General features: G+C 36.9%; 1 protein-coding gene across 8 annotated transcripts in view; it reads left to right on the forward strand.

The window, feature by feature from the left end:
• EYA4 (EYA transcriptional coactivator and phosphatase 4) overlaps nt 1-16462 on the forward strand; it is a gene marked incomplete at both ends in the record, with an annotated part of 249408 nt that extends 232946 nt beyond the window's left edge. For 5 of the 8 annotated variants that reach the window (XM_080700211.1, XM_080700212.1, XM_080700214.1 and 2 more), the window contains 6 exons: nt 3005-3063; nt 3171-3331; nt 5759-5873; nt 8999-9120; nt 11195-11295; nt 16382-16462. In XM_080700211.1, coding sequence (XP_080556337.1) covers nt 3005-3063; nt 3171-3331; nt 5759-5873; nt 8999-9120; nt 11195-11295; nt 16382-16462 — 639 coding nt within the window. Of the gene's footprint in view, nt 1-3004; nt 3064-3170; nt 3332-5758; nt 5874-8998; nt 9121-11055; nt 11157-11194; nt 11296-16381 lie in introns of all 8 variants that reach the window. The other 3 variants (XM_080700213.1, XM_080700216.1, XM_080700218.1) reach the window with 1 other exon arrangement.
• Between the last annotated feature and the right edge of the window lie 243 nt (nt 16463-16705).

Genomic DNA, 16705 nt, shown 5'->3' on the forward strand with positions numbered 1-16705 from the left:
GTCAAGAATTTTCATTTGTCCAGACTTCTGCCGTTTAAGAATGAATTTTTGGTATTGAGGTATTGATTGATTATTCTCTGACAGATTATTCTTTAACTAGGGTTATATTTTGTTGAGTGAAATAACACTTCCAGAGAATTTTTAGGCCTGTAAGTGTAGGTAGAGATTTATTAAGAAAATTACTAAGCCACACATGGTGGCTCATGTTTGTAATCCCAGCTTCTCAGGAGGCTAACACAGAAAAATCTCAAGTTTGAGGACAGCCTAGGAAATTTATTAAGATCTCAATTTTATTTTATTTTTATCTAATTATAAAAGAAGCAGGGGATGGAGCCAGGCAGAGTAACACATGGCTGTCATCCCAGCAACTTCAGAGGCTGAGACAAGAGGATCATAAATTCTATGCCAGCCTGGGCAACTAGTGAGACCCTGTTTCAAAATAAAAATAAAATGGGCTAAGTGTGTAGCTCAGAGGCAGAGTACTCCAGAGTTCAATCCCTAATATCACCAAAGAGCCCAAAAGGGGAGACAGTGTATGTAGAAAGTGTATTTAGATCAGTGATTTGCCGAGTGTGCATGAAGCTGAGTTCAGTGCCAGGACAACAAAATAATAAAATAAAATAAAATAAAATAAAATAAAATATTACTAAAGCCATAATTTATGTAAACCTTGTAAACTTTTCAAATAATATTTACTTAGATTTTCAAGTGACAGATCACAGTTGTGTTGACTGGGCTTGTCTCTGAATTTTATATGTTTATTTGTTTGTTTGTATGTCTGTTTGTTTGCCTATTTATTTTGCGGTACTAGGGATTCTAGTATTCTAGAGCATTCTACCTTCACTCTACACCCGCAGCCCTATTTTTTATTCTTTATTTTAAAACAGGGTCTCACTAAGTTGTAGAAGACCTTACTAAATTGCTGAGGCTGGCCATGAACCTGTGATCCTCCTGTTTCAGCCTCCCAAGTACTGGGATTACAAGTGTGCTATCACAGCTGGCCTCTGAATTTTATATTTTAAAGAAAGCCTGAGTCAACTGAAGCAGGACTCTTGCTTTGGAGAATAGACATCAAATATTGGACTACAAATACTTCCATGCCCTATAATAAATGAATATGAATAGTAGCTGAAAAGCTTTGCTTATTATGGCAGATATTCAAATTTAATGATTTTTTTTTTTTGCGGTACTGGATATGGAACCCAGGGGGCTTTTACCTCCGAGCTATACCCCCAGCCCTATATTTTATTCTTTATTTTGAAATAGGGTCTCACTGAGTTGCAATGGGCCTCACTTAAAGTAGCTAGGCTGTCCATGAACCGTGATCCTTCAGTCTCAACCTCACAAATGCTGAGATTACAAGCATTCATCACCATACCCAGTTTATGAATTTTTTTTAAAAAGTTGATTTTGAGCTGGGCATGGTGGTGCACATTTATAATTCTATCATTCAGGAGGTGGAGACTGGAAGATTTGTGGACAGCCTCAGCTACTTAGCAAGGCCCTTCACAACTCAGTGAGACCCTGTTTCAAAAATAAGACTGAAAATTAGGGCTGGGGGTGTACCTCGGAGGTACAATGCCCCTAGGTTTCATCCCCAGTACCACACACAAAAAATTGATTTTGAGTAGTAAGTACAATGTCATTTGAATGATATGTACTACATAGTCAGAATTTGTGACTTTGATTAAAATAACTCGAGGGAGAAAAAAAGAGACTCCAAAGGCTAATCCCCAGATATTCTGAGGTTACTTATTTATTAATTTACTAATATAACTTATTATTTTTATGCATTTATTGTTCTGAGGGTTTGGTTTTTGAAACACCCTAGCCAGTTCTACATTCAGGTCATGTAATATTTCACTGGAACTTTTAAAATATTTTGAAGGCAATAGATAGAAGGCTTTGTGGTGTGTGTGTGTGTGTGTGTGTGTGTGTGTGTGTACATGTGTGTACGTGTGTATGTATGTGTATGTTGTACTGGGGATTGAACCCAGGTGCATTCTATTTCTTTGCTACATTCCAGCTTTATTTGATTTTTTATTTTGAAACAGGATCTTGCTAGTTTCATGAGAGTCTCACTACTTACTACTTGCTGAGTTTGTCCTGGAACCTTTGATCCTCCAGTCTCAGTTTACCAAGTACTGGTATTACAGGCATGTGCCACAAAGCCCGGCTAGAACAAAACTCTTAAAACATCAAAGAATCCAGAAGTATCTGTTTGTTTGGCACACAGTGAAACTTTAAATCAGTTCAATTATGTGGGTATACTTTCCTCAAGTTTATTTTCCTTGTGAGTTTATAGTACATTTGAGATAGTATAGTGTCATTATTTCTTATTTCTAAATATTCTTTTCAGTTTAAAAATCTGGAAAGTCCAGTGAAAAGGAAATGTCCCCTTCTTTGGTTGTTATCCTTTTTTGCTGTGTTAAGTAACCAGGACTTTAAATATAATATCCATGGTCCAGTAGAAGACAAGATGTCGAAATCTCACGGAAAGCTGTAATATGAGGTCCATCCATCTCCTCTATTGATGCTCACTACAATTGCACCAATAAAAAAATTTAAAATTAAATAAAAAGCAAATAATAACAGTAAACCCTTGATTTTTTCAGACCTTACAAGTCCTGTGTATCTTCAGATTAGCATTCCTTACATAGGCACAACAGAAACACAAGTGAAAGGAAACACACAATTGCAAAGATTCAAAAGAAAAATTCTTACCAGTGACTTTAAGATTAAACTTACTTTTAAAATCGTCCTACAAAAAAACCTCATGCCATAGGTATTCAGACCCATTTTTTGGTCACACTCTAGAAAAAAAAAATGTCCTAGAAAGTAGAAATGGTGCCTTTCCCAGCAGAATTAAACAAGCGTGGGACGATGGGGTGGATGGGCAGATACTGCCATCTTCTGGCCACAAACTGATCATATGGAGCAAGGGACAACCTCTGGGATGACAAGCATCATTTGAAAACATTGCTCTTGTTTTTTTTTTTTTAAGGAATGCGATCAAGTTCATATAGACGATGTTTCCTCGGATGATAATGGGCAGGACTTAAGGTAAGCCATGCCTTTCAGTATCCTGTTTCCAACAGAAATTCAGCTCTGGAGTTTTGCACATGTAATTATTTCTTTTATTTCTTTTTAATGTATTTTGGGTGTTGCAGTACCTACAGTTTTGCAACTGATGGCTTCCATGCAGCTGCAAGTAGTGCAAACCTTTGTTTGCCAACAGGTGTGAGAGGAGGAGTGGACTGGATGAGGAAGTTGGCTTTTCGTTACAGAAGAGTAAAAGAATTATATAACACCTACAAGAACAATGTCGGAGGTAAGCGTGGTTTATTTCATCCAATAAGGGCACCCTTGGGCACAGGCAGAATTCAGTTCTAGTTTCATCTTAGAGATTATCCTACTCTAAAATAACTCAGCTCATTTGAATAACATTGAGCCCAAATTTTTAGTTTCTTAGAGTTGTTGGGGGAAAAAAAAAACTTTAACTGCAAAATAAAGCCTACACCTCGGTCCAAAGAATTGGGCATTCTTTGCGATGCTTTTTGCCCAGATTTTGGTCAGTATTTACATAAGGGCGTTCTGTTTACCTCTTCAGCTGGCATTCTGCCATAGGTGAAAAGAAGAGCTTTCTGAAGACGAGAGCCCAGTTATTAAAAGAGTCATTCATAATCCTTATCTCTCTATAACCCTATCAGAATAAATATGAGCAATGATTTATGTCATTTCAAAGATGCTCACAAGTTTACTTTGTCTTTTACAAATATCACACTATGCCAGGCGTGGTGGCGCAGGCTTGTAATCCCTGCGCTTGGGAGGCGGAGACAGGAGGATCACGATCACGCAGGTTAGAAGCCAGCCACACTGGCTTAAGAGACCCTGTTTCCAAATAAAAAAGTCTGGGAGTGTAGCCCGGAAGTAGAAGGGTTCCTAGGAACCCCAGTACCACCAAATATATATACATATATATCTCACACTATCTGACAGTATGTCTTTCCACATACTGTATAGTGTTAAATGTGATTATCATGATTTTTAGAAGTTGAAATACTCTGTAAATAATGTATAAGCCAGTTTATACTCATCTGTGTTTGGGAGGTGAAATCAAAACCTCTAACATCGAAATTAAGATTTTTATGTGCTTCCAGATATATAAGCTTGAATGATCTCTATTATTAGGAGCAATTTAGGCCTAGATTCCTAAGTTGCTTATGAGGTCACAGTTATGAAGTGTGTGTGTGTGTTTTCCTCTTTTCTTTAAAAAGGAAGTATTTTGAGAAGCATAAACCAGAATCCAAAGGGAATGAATGCACATAAATACATATATGTGCACACTACACATATGTATATTCACATATTTCTCATATAATGCAATACAGTAAAAATTTTCATATGCAATGTACATATCACATCCATCTATATACTCCCCAAGGATGGAGCTGTTTGTTCACTTTGTATCTGCCTGGAAAGGGAGTGCATGATATGCACTCAACAGATACTCAATAACAAGGAAACTAAACAAGCAGAACCACAGGCAATATTACCATTGGAATATAAAAGGATGGATATGGAAGACCTTCATTTCCAAACAAAAGAAATTGGACCCCCAGGCTCTCTGAGTTCTGTGTGGCCCAGGTTTCTAGGGTGAAACTCCTGTTTCATAATTCACTCTAGTGCTCATTGGGAGACACTTTTGTAAAATCAAATAAATAGGATATCTGGTTAAAATCAATATGTTTAACTTAAAAATAAATATCCTTTTGGGAAATATAAAACTATTTCTCATTTAGGTATGTCGTTTTTCCCTCCTACGGGGTATTATTAAAATGATTTTCAAATTAACAAGATTGCCAGGAAATAATCTTGGAAAGGTTCAGCAACCATATGGGAGACCATTTTTTGTCCCACATCAGCATCTTTTTATTGAAATGAGAAGAAATGAGACTTGCTAGAAAGTACAAATTTTCATTAAAAAATCATCCACCTTCATATGTGCTCCCAGGATTCTGAAATGCAATTTAAGTAAGAAATCTTTCTTTTGGATGGGTTTATGTGCTTTTTTTTTTTAATCAAGGAAGGGAAGGCTGCATCTTTTAAATAAGAAATTAGCATACCCACCTACTTTCTTTATCAACATCATTTTTTCCATTGTTTATAACTGTCATATGGTTGAGGATTGTAAACACAGTTCTTAGGTTTCATTTAAAAAACAAAGTATAATAGTACTAGTACTTATTTTAGAAGCATTCTAATAGGTACATATGATAGTGTCGTTATTATGAATAATTCAAAGTGGAGATGTTTGTGATTATTAAGAAACTGAGCATTTTCAGGCAGTCATACTGTTTTAGGCAACAAAGTTCCATTCTTTCCCCAGACCTGACACATCCCAGCCTCTAGAAGTGGTTTCAGGTCCCAGAATCACAGAATTCTCTAGACAATGAGTGCTCGCTGCACCAGAACAGAGGCTCAGTGGGGACAGAAACTGGGGCTCACTTTTCCACTGCTCTGTCCCCAGTGTATAGCCCAGTGCCTGGCTTCTGGAAGTCGCCCAGTAAATATTCATTAAATGAAAGAGTCAATAATCAGCTTTGAGGTTAAAGATCAGTCTTACTATGTCTGTATCTCTCTCGATTTCTGATATAAGCTGAAATAAAAACCATTTTTACTATAGAGAAGGGGCACCAAGCTAGAGATTCCTAAAAAAATATTCAGTTCCTGACTGCCTTGCTTTCGGATATTGCAGGACTCCTTGGCCCTGCCAAGAGGGATGCGTGGCTGCAGTTGAGGGCAGAGATCGAAGGCCTGACAGATTCCTGGCTAACAAATGCACTTAAGTCTTTATCAATTATTAGCACTAGGTAAGTGGAATGGATGCTCTTCCTATTTGAATTATACACAAGATTTAAGTCGAATAGCACAATAGAGAAAAAGTATTCTAATTCCTAAGTTAATTTGAGTCTGAAAAACTTAATTGATGGAGTCCAGTAATTTTCAATGTGAAAGTGTGTGTGTGTGTGTGTGTGTGTGTGTGTGTGTGTGTGTGTGTGTGTGTGTTGGAACAGAAGTATAACAATATGCTTCTCAGTACAACAGAAGATCACATCTTTCCACTTATCTCTTGCAATATAACTACTGATAATTCCCACAAAAAGGTCATATGATGTCTCATGAAAAATGAGACGACTTTGTTGATGGTAAAGTACAAGGGATGGTGGAAAAACAAAACAAAACAATGCTGTGTATACCAAAATTGCATGTTTTAGGTCTTTAAAAGCATAATGGAGAATATACATAACTTAAATGCATCAGCAAAGTAAGCGAAAGCTCTTAAAAAAAATTCTAACCTTCGTGTTGCTTGAACTAAACCATGAAATGCTGACTTGTTAATGTAGATAATAAAAATAAATAGATATATAAGTTTTCAACAGCCAGATGCCATAAATACCAATGTCTAAAGTAATATGATCCTGAAAAGTGATAGGTGGTTGGTGGGTACCTATCACAAGTACAAGTAATCTTGCACTTTCCTGTTCCATAGTTTTATTTTTGACTTTGATGAATCAGTAAAAGCATGCTTAGCAAATGTGAGGGCAGCACAAACCACAGAGAAAGAGACGTTATTTGGACTGGTTAAACGAGGATACATAAAAAGCGTGGCACAGTATTGAGAACATAAAAGTAAATGGCTATGTGACATATATAGCGTGTGGCATCTGACCCTGCGAAATGATCAAGAGCTACACTGATAACAGAAAGTCTCCATTACGGGAGGGTTGGTGCGTAGCTTCCAGGTCAGTTTGGAAGACCATGGCAGGGCACTCTGCTCAGTTCTGGGTGCCACATTGCAAGGGAGCTGGGATGGAGTTGAAGTGTCCTGTGTCCTGTTTGGTAGTCCTAGAGATGTGAACTGCAGAAACTGCACAAAAGAAACCGGGGGAAGAGCCAGAAGGTTTAATCTAAAGAATGGCCATGTATGGAACAAAACAGGCAATATCAACTGCTTGGAGATTTTAAGTTGAAAATAAAGTGGAGATATACATGAAGAAATCAAGATGAACGAGTAGAATCCTAGCAAAGGAGATTCTAATTGTATGTAAGGAAGCAGTGCCTAAGGACTGATGCTGTCTGAAAATGGAACTTGCTGCCTCGTGCTTTCTGTAACTGATCATGTAGTGACCAAAGGTCAGGGCAACTGGGCCTTGAGGGCTTCTGAGCCCTGAAACTGTGTGGAATGTGTAGCGGAATAATTAAAGTAGTCAACAGTTTTAATCACTTTTTAAAAGGTGTCTCCTAGACACACACATTATTGCATTATTAAATAGGCTTTATATAGAGATTTATTGTACATACAAATTATTGATAAACAAGCTATCTTAAAGTAACTTCAAGGATACAGAATTTTAAGAGATAAATGCATAACAAAGAAGGGATAAAAAAGAAAAAAGAAGTCAATGCATATTGAATATTAAATACTATAAAATTTTCTAAATTACCTGTGCATATTGCCATATCGGTAGGTCTCTCATAATGCCTGAATGTCAGAAAAACAAATGCTTTGTTGAAGTATATATCAGTCTTTAGCTAAGTTAACTTACTCTCTGACCTTAATTCTTCTTCTGTGACTATAGCTTAAAGACATGATCCAAAGTATACAAAAAATTTAAGTAGCATTATTTTTAATATTGAAAAATCAAAATCCATCTTAAGCATCTAAAGTGAACTTAAAATATATTATGAAAAATATAATATATTATTATATATTTTTATATATAGTATTATATATTATTCTATATTATTGTTTTCTATATAATTACATGGTATACATATTTATATTTTAGAATATGTAATATATTATAATATAATTAATATAATATAATATATATATTGCATTCACATGGCAGAGAAGTTTGTATACATTATGCTTTCTCAGGAGAGAGGAATAATAGATAATACAATATAAGCTAAAAGATTCATAATACAAATAAGTAAATGAAGTAAAACGCAAAATTGCATATATAATTTCATTCTGATGAGAAAGAATGCATATACAAACAGAGACACTAAAAATAAATTCACGAAACAAAGCAAGCAGTTATTTCTGGATGTATAATTAATAATTGATGCTTTCCTTTTTATCTTTATTTGTCCTTCACACGTTTTCTGCTATGACAGTATAGTTTAAAAATGATGCAACTCTAAATATCATTCAGTGTAAATGGTGAAACTTTATTTCAAAACCATTCCCTCTAAACTTTTTTTTTTTCAGCCCTGGGGATGGAGCAGCCCAGGGACATTCTACCTCTGAGCTACACCCCATCCCATCCCTATTTTTTATTCCTTATTTTGAAACAGGGTCTTACTAGGTTGCAAAGGGCTTCACTAAGTAGCTGAGGCTGTCTGAGAACCGCAATCCTCTTGTCTCAGCCTCCCAAATGCTGGGATTACAAGCCTACGCCACCATGCTCTCTAAACTTAAAAAGCCTGAGTTTTATTTTTTTTTAATAGCATCTTGTTTTTTTTTTTTTTCACTATTGATGATGGAACCCAGAGGCATTCTACCTCCAAGTTATACCCCCAGTCCTATTTTGAACTCTTCATTTTAAAACAGGGTCTCACTAAGTTGCAGAGGTCTGAGGCTAAGTAGCTGAGGCTGTCCAAGAACAGTCATCCTCCTGTCTCAGCCTCCCAAATGCTGGGATTACAAGCGTGTGTCACCACGCCCACCTAGCATCTTGTTTTAACAAAATATCATGCAGAGCTTAGGTGTGACAAAGCAATCACAGTTCGGTCATTATTCCTGCTAATCTACCATTATTTGGGGAGTGTATGTTGGTAGGCAATGGCTGTTGAATATTGAAAGAGGTCACTAACATTGAAATTTAGAGACCACACAACAATTTTAGGCCCATGTTATTAGAAGTTACTTAGTATTAGAAATCCAATGTATATATGTATTTCCTCCTATTTTTCCTCCCTATTTTAGGAGTAACTGCGTCAATGTCTTGGTCACGACAACCCAGCTGATCCCAGCACTTGCAAAGGTTCTACTTTATAGCTTAGGAGGTGCTTTCCCCATTGAGAACATTTACAGTGCAACTAAAATAGGTAAGAAAAGCATTTTAAATCCATGTGCAGTGTGCTCTCATCTCTGTTTGGAAGATCTTCATGTGTGACTGCATAGTTCTCTTTTCATTGGCTTTTGCTATGATCAAGTAAAACGGTTTCAAATAACAGAATACTCTGTAATTCACTACACACATTCATACTTCATGAGGATCATTGGCAAGTGAAATTCTGGACGTGGTGTCTGGGTAGTTCTGACTCTTTCTATATAGCTCATAGAGTGTTATAGCACCTACTAAGTGATATGCAATCTCCCTCACCATGGTATTTAAGATTTTAACTACTATAGGATATAGTATTACATTCTTGCTTAAGCAGTAATCTAGATCTAAGATAAAATATTTGGGAATTACAGGAAAGTCTCAGATAGATTCAACTGAATCCATAATAGAAAATTCTAGAAATAAACAAAGAATTTTAGACCAGCCTGGTGACACATGCCTGTAATCCAGCACGTAGTCAACTGAAACAAGAGGATGGCATGTTTGAGGACAGCCTCAGAAAAGTAGTGAGACTCTCAGGAATCTAGCAAAACCCTGTTTCAAAACAAAACAAAAAATATTTTAAAAAGACTGGGGGGGTGGTGTAGCTCAGAAGGAGAATGTCCCTAGGTTCAATTTCCAGAACCACAAAAAGAAAAGAAATAAAAATTTCATGAATCAGATACCATAATTGGAATACTCATAAAACAAAATTGACCAAAGTCTGTATTTTCAGAAAATGTACAGTCATCATCAAAGGCCTACAACCTTCCTTATTTGGATAATATTTGTAGGTGGAGCCATTTTTTATTTCAACTGTATTTTGCAAACTTAGGCTTTTAATAAATATCCAAGAACTAAGTTGTGTCAGGTCCTACCATCTTGAAAGAGTTAAAAGAAAACACTGCATGTTTTCCACTGTCTGTCAAGGAAATGCCTGGGAAAATAAATGGGTTGTGTAATGTGCCCTGAAGGTCAACAGACTTAGGCTTTGGCACCTTGACAAGAGAAGTCTAAAATCCTAAAATCCCCCACCAAAAATAACCTGTGCTGGGCCTTGGAGAGGGCTGCTGTTGGCTCTGACACAATGAGCCCCCATTGCAGCTGTTTCTAGAGCATAGTTACAGGGAGCCAGGCTTTCAAAAAAGTAAATCCCATGTTGTCATAAGCACTACCATTTGGGGCCTAAGTACCAATCCCACACATTTTTACATAAGTGTATGTGTGCTTGCTGGCAGAAATAGTCTACAGAATATGATTTTGCTTTTTAACAACTGAAAAAAAAACTTATAGCAAATAAATATTTCTTGAGTTAAGGACAATATTCTTTTATTGGCTAAATTGATATTTGTATTTAACCTGAAAAATCTATTTTAGTTTTTAGCTATTCAGTTTTGTAGTTTTTAATCGATTAAGTCAAAAGGCAAGACAGCCTGGCTGCATGGGCATTCTGGGAATGAAATTCAGAAATGCCAGCTCTGTAAAAACAAAGACTTTGTAGAAATTGCACGATTCTCTCAGTATTCTCCCAGAGTACTCGGAGGATGTTATCAGTGCTGTAACCCGATGGACAACACCCTTAGTACAACTAACACGAGCATAGTAGCTCCCTCCCACTTGGAGAAAAGAGTTGTTTTGCAAGGTAAATCCACATTTTAGTAATTCCTCTTTCCAACAGTCTTTTGGTGGAATAAAACACACTAACAGTTTCTCTAGGTCACATGCTTAGCCCTACTGACTTCCTCCAGGTATAAAACACATTCATTTAATAACCTGTCCTGACTAAAGAGTTATGTCATTCACACAGATGTGTTGGTTTCATAAACCCTGAGGTTGTAAGGCTGTTCAAGAGATGTTCAAAAGATGTTAACACTTTATGAATCTTTAGGTTAATGAATGCAATGGCTGGAAAAATAAGCAGTGCATTGTTTTTCAGGCAAGGAAAGCTGTTTTGAGCGTATAGTGTCCAGATTTGGCACTAACATAACTTATGTTGTGATTGGAGATGGCCGAGATGAGGAGCATGCTGCTAACCAGGTAACTTCACTCTGAACTTTATCTCATTTATCTTCCAGGAAAAGAAAGTTGCTTTGAACGAATAATGCAAAGGTTTGGCAGAAAAGTAGTATATGTTGTAATTGGGGATGGTGTAGAAGAAGAACAGGCAGCAAAAAAGGTAACCTGTCTCAAACAATGTTGGTGTGGTACTTCTAATGCAAGCCTCTGTGTTGGCATTTCTGTAGTTTGGCCCAGTGGCAGCTTGACAAATGACTCGAATTCATAGATGCAAAGCAGTCAGAGCATGAGAGGGTCGATACTTACTTTTGAGTAAACCATTTGGAGTCTAGCATTTTTTACCTGAAATTTGATAGAAAATGCAAGAAATTTAATTTGTGTGTATATAAAGTAAGTATATGATAAACATATATTTTGTGAATGTATGTATATATATATATGCAATATACATATATATGTACACACACACACACACACACACACACACACACACACATACACCATTCACCCGGAAATAGATGACCCAGTAGTAAAAGAGATAAATTGTTAAGCTCATAAAATTTAACAAGCAGCGTATAGTGAGTTCACAGAAAAGTGATAGAATTAGCTCATGATTCCCATATTTCACACAATCCTCGTTATGCCCAAAAGGTACGCTCCATGATGAAAAGTGCTGGAGGTAGGTTTCATTACTAAAGGAAAACTGTCCTAAGAGCCTTTAAGAAACACCACGGGAATGCGATGAGTTACTCAGATTTTTTGTGCCTATGTTTTGAAGACTTAGAGATAATGTGCCTCACACCTTCCAGAAGATTCTCATCTTTTTTGGTGAGACATTGGTACATGACTGAATCCAAGCAGATGGCTTTGACTATATTCAGAAGATCTCCTAATCCCTGTTTTTTTTTTTTGTTTTTGTTTTTGTTTTGTTTTGTTTTGTTTTAGGTCTGGGGATGGAACCCAGGGCATTCGACCTCCGAGCTACATCCCCTGCCCTATTTTTTATTCTTTATTTTGAAACAGGGTCTCACTAAGTTGCAGAGAGCCTCACTAAGTAGCTGAGGTTGTCCACGAACTGCAATCATCCAGTCTCAGCCTCCTGAATGCTGGGATTACAAGTGTGAGCCACCACGCCCGGCTTCCTGGGTATTTAAATAAGCATTTTAACTGGCCCATATTTCTGAAGAAGAAAGCAAGACATTAATAACTATTTAGTTGCTAAGTGTGATTGCACACACCTGTAATCTCAGTACTCAGAAGGCTAAGACAGATGGATTGCAGGTTCAAAACTAGCCTCAGAAACTTAGTGAGACTCTTAGCAACCTAGTAAAACCCTGTTTCAAAAAAAAATTTAAAAGGGTCAGAGAGGTAACTCAGAGGTAGAATGCCTCTGAGTTTAATTCCAAGTACCATTCAAAAAATAAAAAGTAAAGCTGGGCATGGTGGTGCACACTTGTAATCCCAGCATTTGGGAGGCTGAGACAGGAGGATTGTGGTTTGCAGACAACCTCTACTACTTAGGGAGACACTTTGAAACTCAGTGAGACCCCGTTTCAAAATAAAAAATAAAAAATAGGGCTGGGGGTGGAGCTCAAAGTTAGAATGTCCCTGGGTTCCATCCCCAGTTCTCCAAATTAATTAATTAATCAATTAAGTGGTTGGTCTGACATCATAAAGGAATGATAACAAGATAATAGGATTGCCAACCTCCCCACCCCACTCCACATACCAGATTGTCCACCAGTATAGCACTGAGCTCTACAGCTTCCTTCACTTAATGATAGCAAAGCATCATCTAGCCAACATAAAAGTGACAGAATTTAAAAAAACAAAGCAAAAGAACCAATTATTATTTTCAAACAATGAAAATACATAAAAATGCTTGCTTAGTTTTACATAGAAAAGTGACATCCTGAGGCAATTTCAATCATCACTAATAAAGACTTTACTAAACTAATGTACTGAAGTGTTTGCCTGATTTATGTTTAAATTATGTCTGTAACAGAGGAAATGATTTATGTGTCTAAGTCAAAGCAGAATGGAGAGAGAACACTTCTAATTTTTAAAAACAACATATACACTTTTATTGGTACATTGTAATCACACATCATAAGAAAGTTCAGTGTGTTAGGAACACACATGCACACAGCACTAGGTAAGCTTCTCCCTGGATCCCACTCTATTTTCTCCCCTTCCGTGGACATAATATTGAGATTGGCGTTGATAATTTTGTGTATTTACATACTGTCAATTAAAGTGTTTCCTTCCTTAGTTTATGACAAGTTGGGAGGGGGGTAGTGCTAGCAGCCATAATTGAAATTCCCCATTGCTTTTCCATCCCAGTAAGAGCTAGTACAGACTGTAGCTTCCACAGATTACTTCGATGTTAATTAGCCTTGTCCGTGACCCAAACAGCACTCCCGGCCCAAAGACATTCTGTATGAAGTCAGAGCTGCGGCCTCAACTCACCCAACCTTCCTTGCTGGCTGCTACCGGAAGTGCTCCCAGTCACACAAAAATGAGGCATCTTCTGGAGTTTGTCAGTGTCCTGGGTCCGTGTTGTTTTGATTTTTTATTAAGAGTGCCATAATTAAACACAACAAATGTAGGCACAGTCATTCCGGCAAACATTTACATGTTTCTCAGGCAATGTGAAACCCATGTCTATCCAGGACAGGAATTATAAAATTCACTTTCCTAAACCACTAACAATCTATGCCTTTAAAAAGTAAAACTTATCGAGTCTACTCTAGTTATCTCCGGTATGAAAGCTAGACTTGGTAGATTATTTTTATACTTTCTGGTTTATACCTAAAACTTCAGGAGAAAAAGGTATGACTCCAAATGGATAGGAATCTCAAATAGAATGCTATTTTCACATGGTGGTTGATGTAGGTACGGTTTTGGTGATGGTGAAAGCTGATATTCTGTCTTAAAACACAGGTGGTTGGTTTCTCTAGTATACAAAAATGCATGTTTTTTTCTTTGGATGTAGCGGTAATCGCATGTGCAGAAATTTTAAGTACTGTTTTGTCAATACAAATAGATCTGAGCTGAATGAAACAAAAATGTTACTTATAGGTGAATTTCTGTGACATAATGTGACCTGAAACATACTTTGAGAAATTTAAGAAGAAATCTCAAAGTTTAAAAAAAAATGTATATCCACACTCTCCATGCAAATATAAGATGTGAAATTTAAATTCAATTTTAAAGTTTTCTAGCCATGATAAAATTGAACACAGATGGTAGATTTAATTTTAATAGTACATTTTAATTAACCCAATAGATCCAAGTAGTATCTTTTTTTTTCTTTTTTTTTTTTTTTTTTTGAGGGTCTGGGGATGGAACCCAGGGGCATTTGACCTCCGAACTACACCCTCTGCCCTGTTTTTTATTCTTTATTTTTGAAAAAGGGTCTCACTGAGTTGCGGAGGGCTTTACTAAGTAGCTGAGGCTGTCTGCGAACTGCAATCCTCTGTTCTCAGCCTCCCGAATGCTGAGATTACAAACATGTGCCCCCACGCCTGGCTCAAAGTAGTATCTTTCAACATGTAATCAATATAAAATTATTATTGTGTTGTTCAGTTTCCTTTTCTTTGTTGTTCCAAGTTTTTGCTATTCAGTATTTATTTTAAATTCAACTAACCATATTCCAAGTGCTGAGTAGTCACGTGTGGCTGATGACTACCATATAAGAGTAGCAAAAACACATGTATAGTTATGATGGATAATTTTTATAAAATGTCTTTCTTGTTTACATATATGTATATGTATATGTATATGTATGTATTTCCATTATACACATGTATATATTCCATACATAAGAATTCTAGGCCAGGCATGGTGGCGCACGCTAGTAATCCCTGTGCTTGGGAGGCGGAGACAGGAGAATCACACAGGTTTGAAGCCAGCCGCACTGGTTTAAGAGACCCTGTTTCCACAAATAAAAAAGTATAAAATAGGTCTGGGAGTGTAGCTCGGAGATAGAAGGGCTTCCAGGAACCCCAGCACCACCAAAAAAAAAAAAAAAAAAAAAAAATTCTAGAAGATATTATCAGTCCAGACTTACAAATAATGCTTTTGTTTGGTCTGTGAATCCAGCAAAGTTTTTTTTTTTTTTTTCATTTTAAGACCAAATGAGGACTTTTTAGACATTTTTTTCTAATAATTCCTTCTGTGAAATTTTAATTCCACTTATATACTGGAGACTGGCATGTCTTTAAAGAGCTTCAAACAATTATAATATATAGATTTTTTTTATCCCACAAGAACCCATTTTTATCCTTTTAGGGATGATATCTTTCTCATTGAAAACATGTGGTAGGGTACTTTCCAGCCCATGCCAATAAAATTAAACAAGTCAGACTCTGCTGTCTTAAGTTATTATTTATCTCAGACAATTAAAAAACTTATCCCCATTTTTCCATTTTAAATAGCCCGGCTCCAGATCATAACATACACTGAAAGGAATTTACTCTTCCTCTTAAATAAAAGCCCTCAAGCTTAGGAAATATGTAATTTTATTTTATTTTAACTGAGAGGCGGACCATTAAAAGTGACATACTGAGCCGGGCGTGGTGGCGCACGCTTGTAATGCTCCCATTTGGAGCATTCGGGAGGCTAAGACAGGAGGATCGCAATTCGTAGACAGCCTCAGCGACTTAGGGAGGCCCTCCATAACTTAGTGAGACCCTGTTTTAAAATAAAAAATAAAAAATCGGGCAGGGGGTGTAGCTCAGAGGTCGAACTTAATGAGACCCTGTTTCAAAATAAAAAATAAAAAACAGGGCAGGGGTGTATAGCTCATAGGTCGAATGCCCCTGAATTCCATTCCCAGACCCGAAAAAAAAAAAAAAAAAAAAGAAAGAAAGAAAAGAAAAGAAAAGAAAAAGAGTGACGTACTGATTAGGACTCACTTCCCATCCACCATGTAGGATTCCCATACCTTCTTGATGCTGGTACTGCTCCTTTGCGGAGTAAAGATTAAACTGCCAAAGACATTTCAATGTTGGCTTTTGTTGTCATTAAAATTCAGTTCAGATCTATTTCTCTATTACTTTGACAATGCCGCACTGGTGCTGCCAAACCTTCAAATGTGATCATCCTTCCTTACACTCCATCCCTCAAGCTGGGTCGACTGCGCATGGCGTGTGTGCTGCTGCCTCATTGAGGTGTTGGCTGTGATCTCTCTCCATTCTTCATCCCTGCCCTTCTCTCTCCCATCCCTCCTCTTGACCACACAGCACAACATGCCCTTCTGGAGGATATCAAGTCACTCGGACCTCTTGGCTCTACATCAAGCACTGGAATTAGAATATTTGTAACTGTGTTCTCCAGCTGGAGATCCATTTATATATATATATATTTCAAGTACACTGAATTTTTATGTGTGATTCAGTGCCTCTGGCTCTACACATATAAATTGTCTTAAAGGATGAAATCATATTTGGAATGAAAATTCCAGAATGAAGACTGCAGATTGCTGAATGGAATGAAACGTTAGCGCTACAGAAAGGAAACTCTATGGTCTTATATTTACAACACTTTAATGTTTAAAAAAAATCTGT

The sequence above is a fragment of the Muscardinus avellanarius genome (genome assembly GCF_963383645.1).
Source record: "Muscardinus avellanarius genome assembly, chromosome: 8".
NCBI classification, from domain to species: Eukaryota; Metazoa; Chordata; class Mammalia; order Rodentia; family Gliridae; genus Muscardinus; species Muscardinus avellanarius.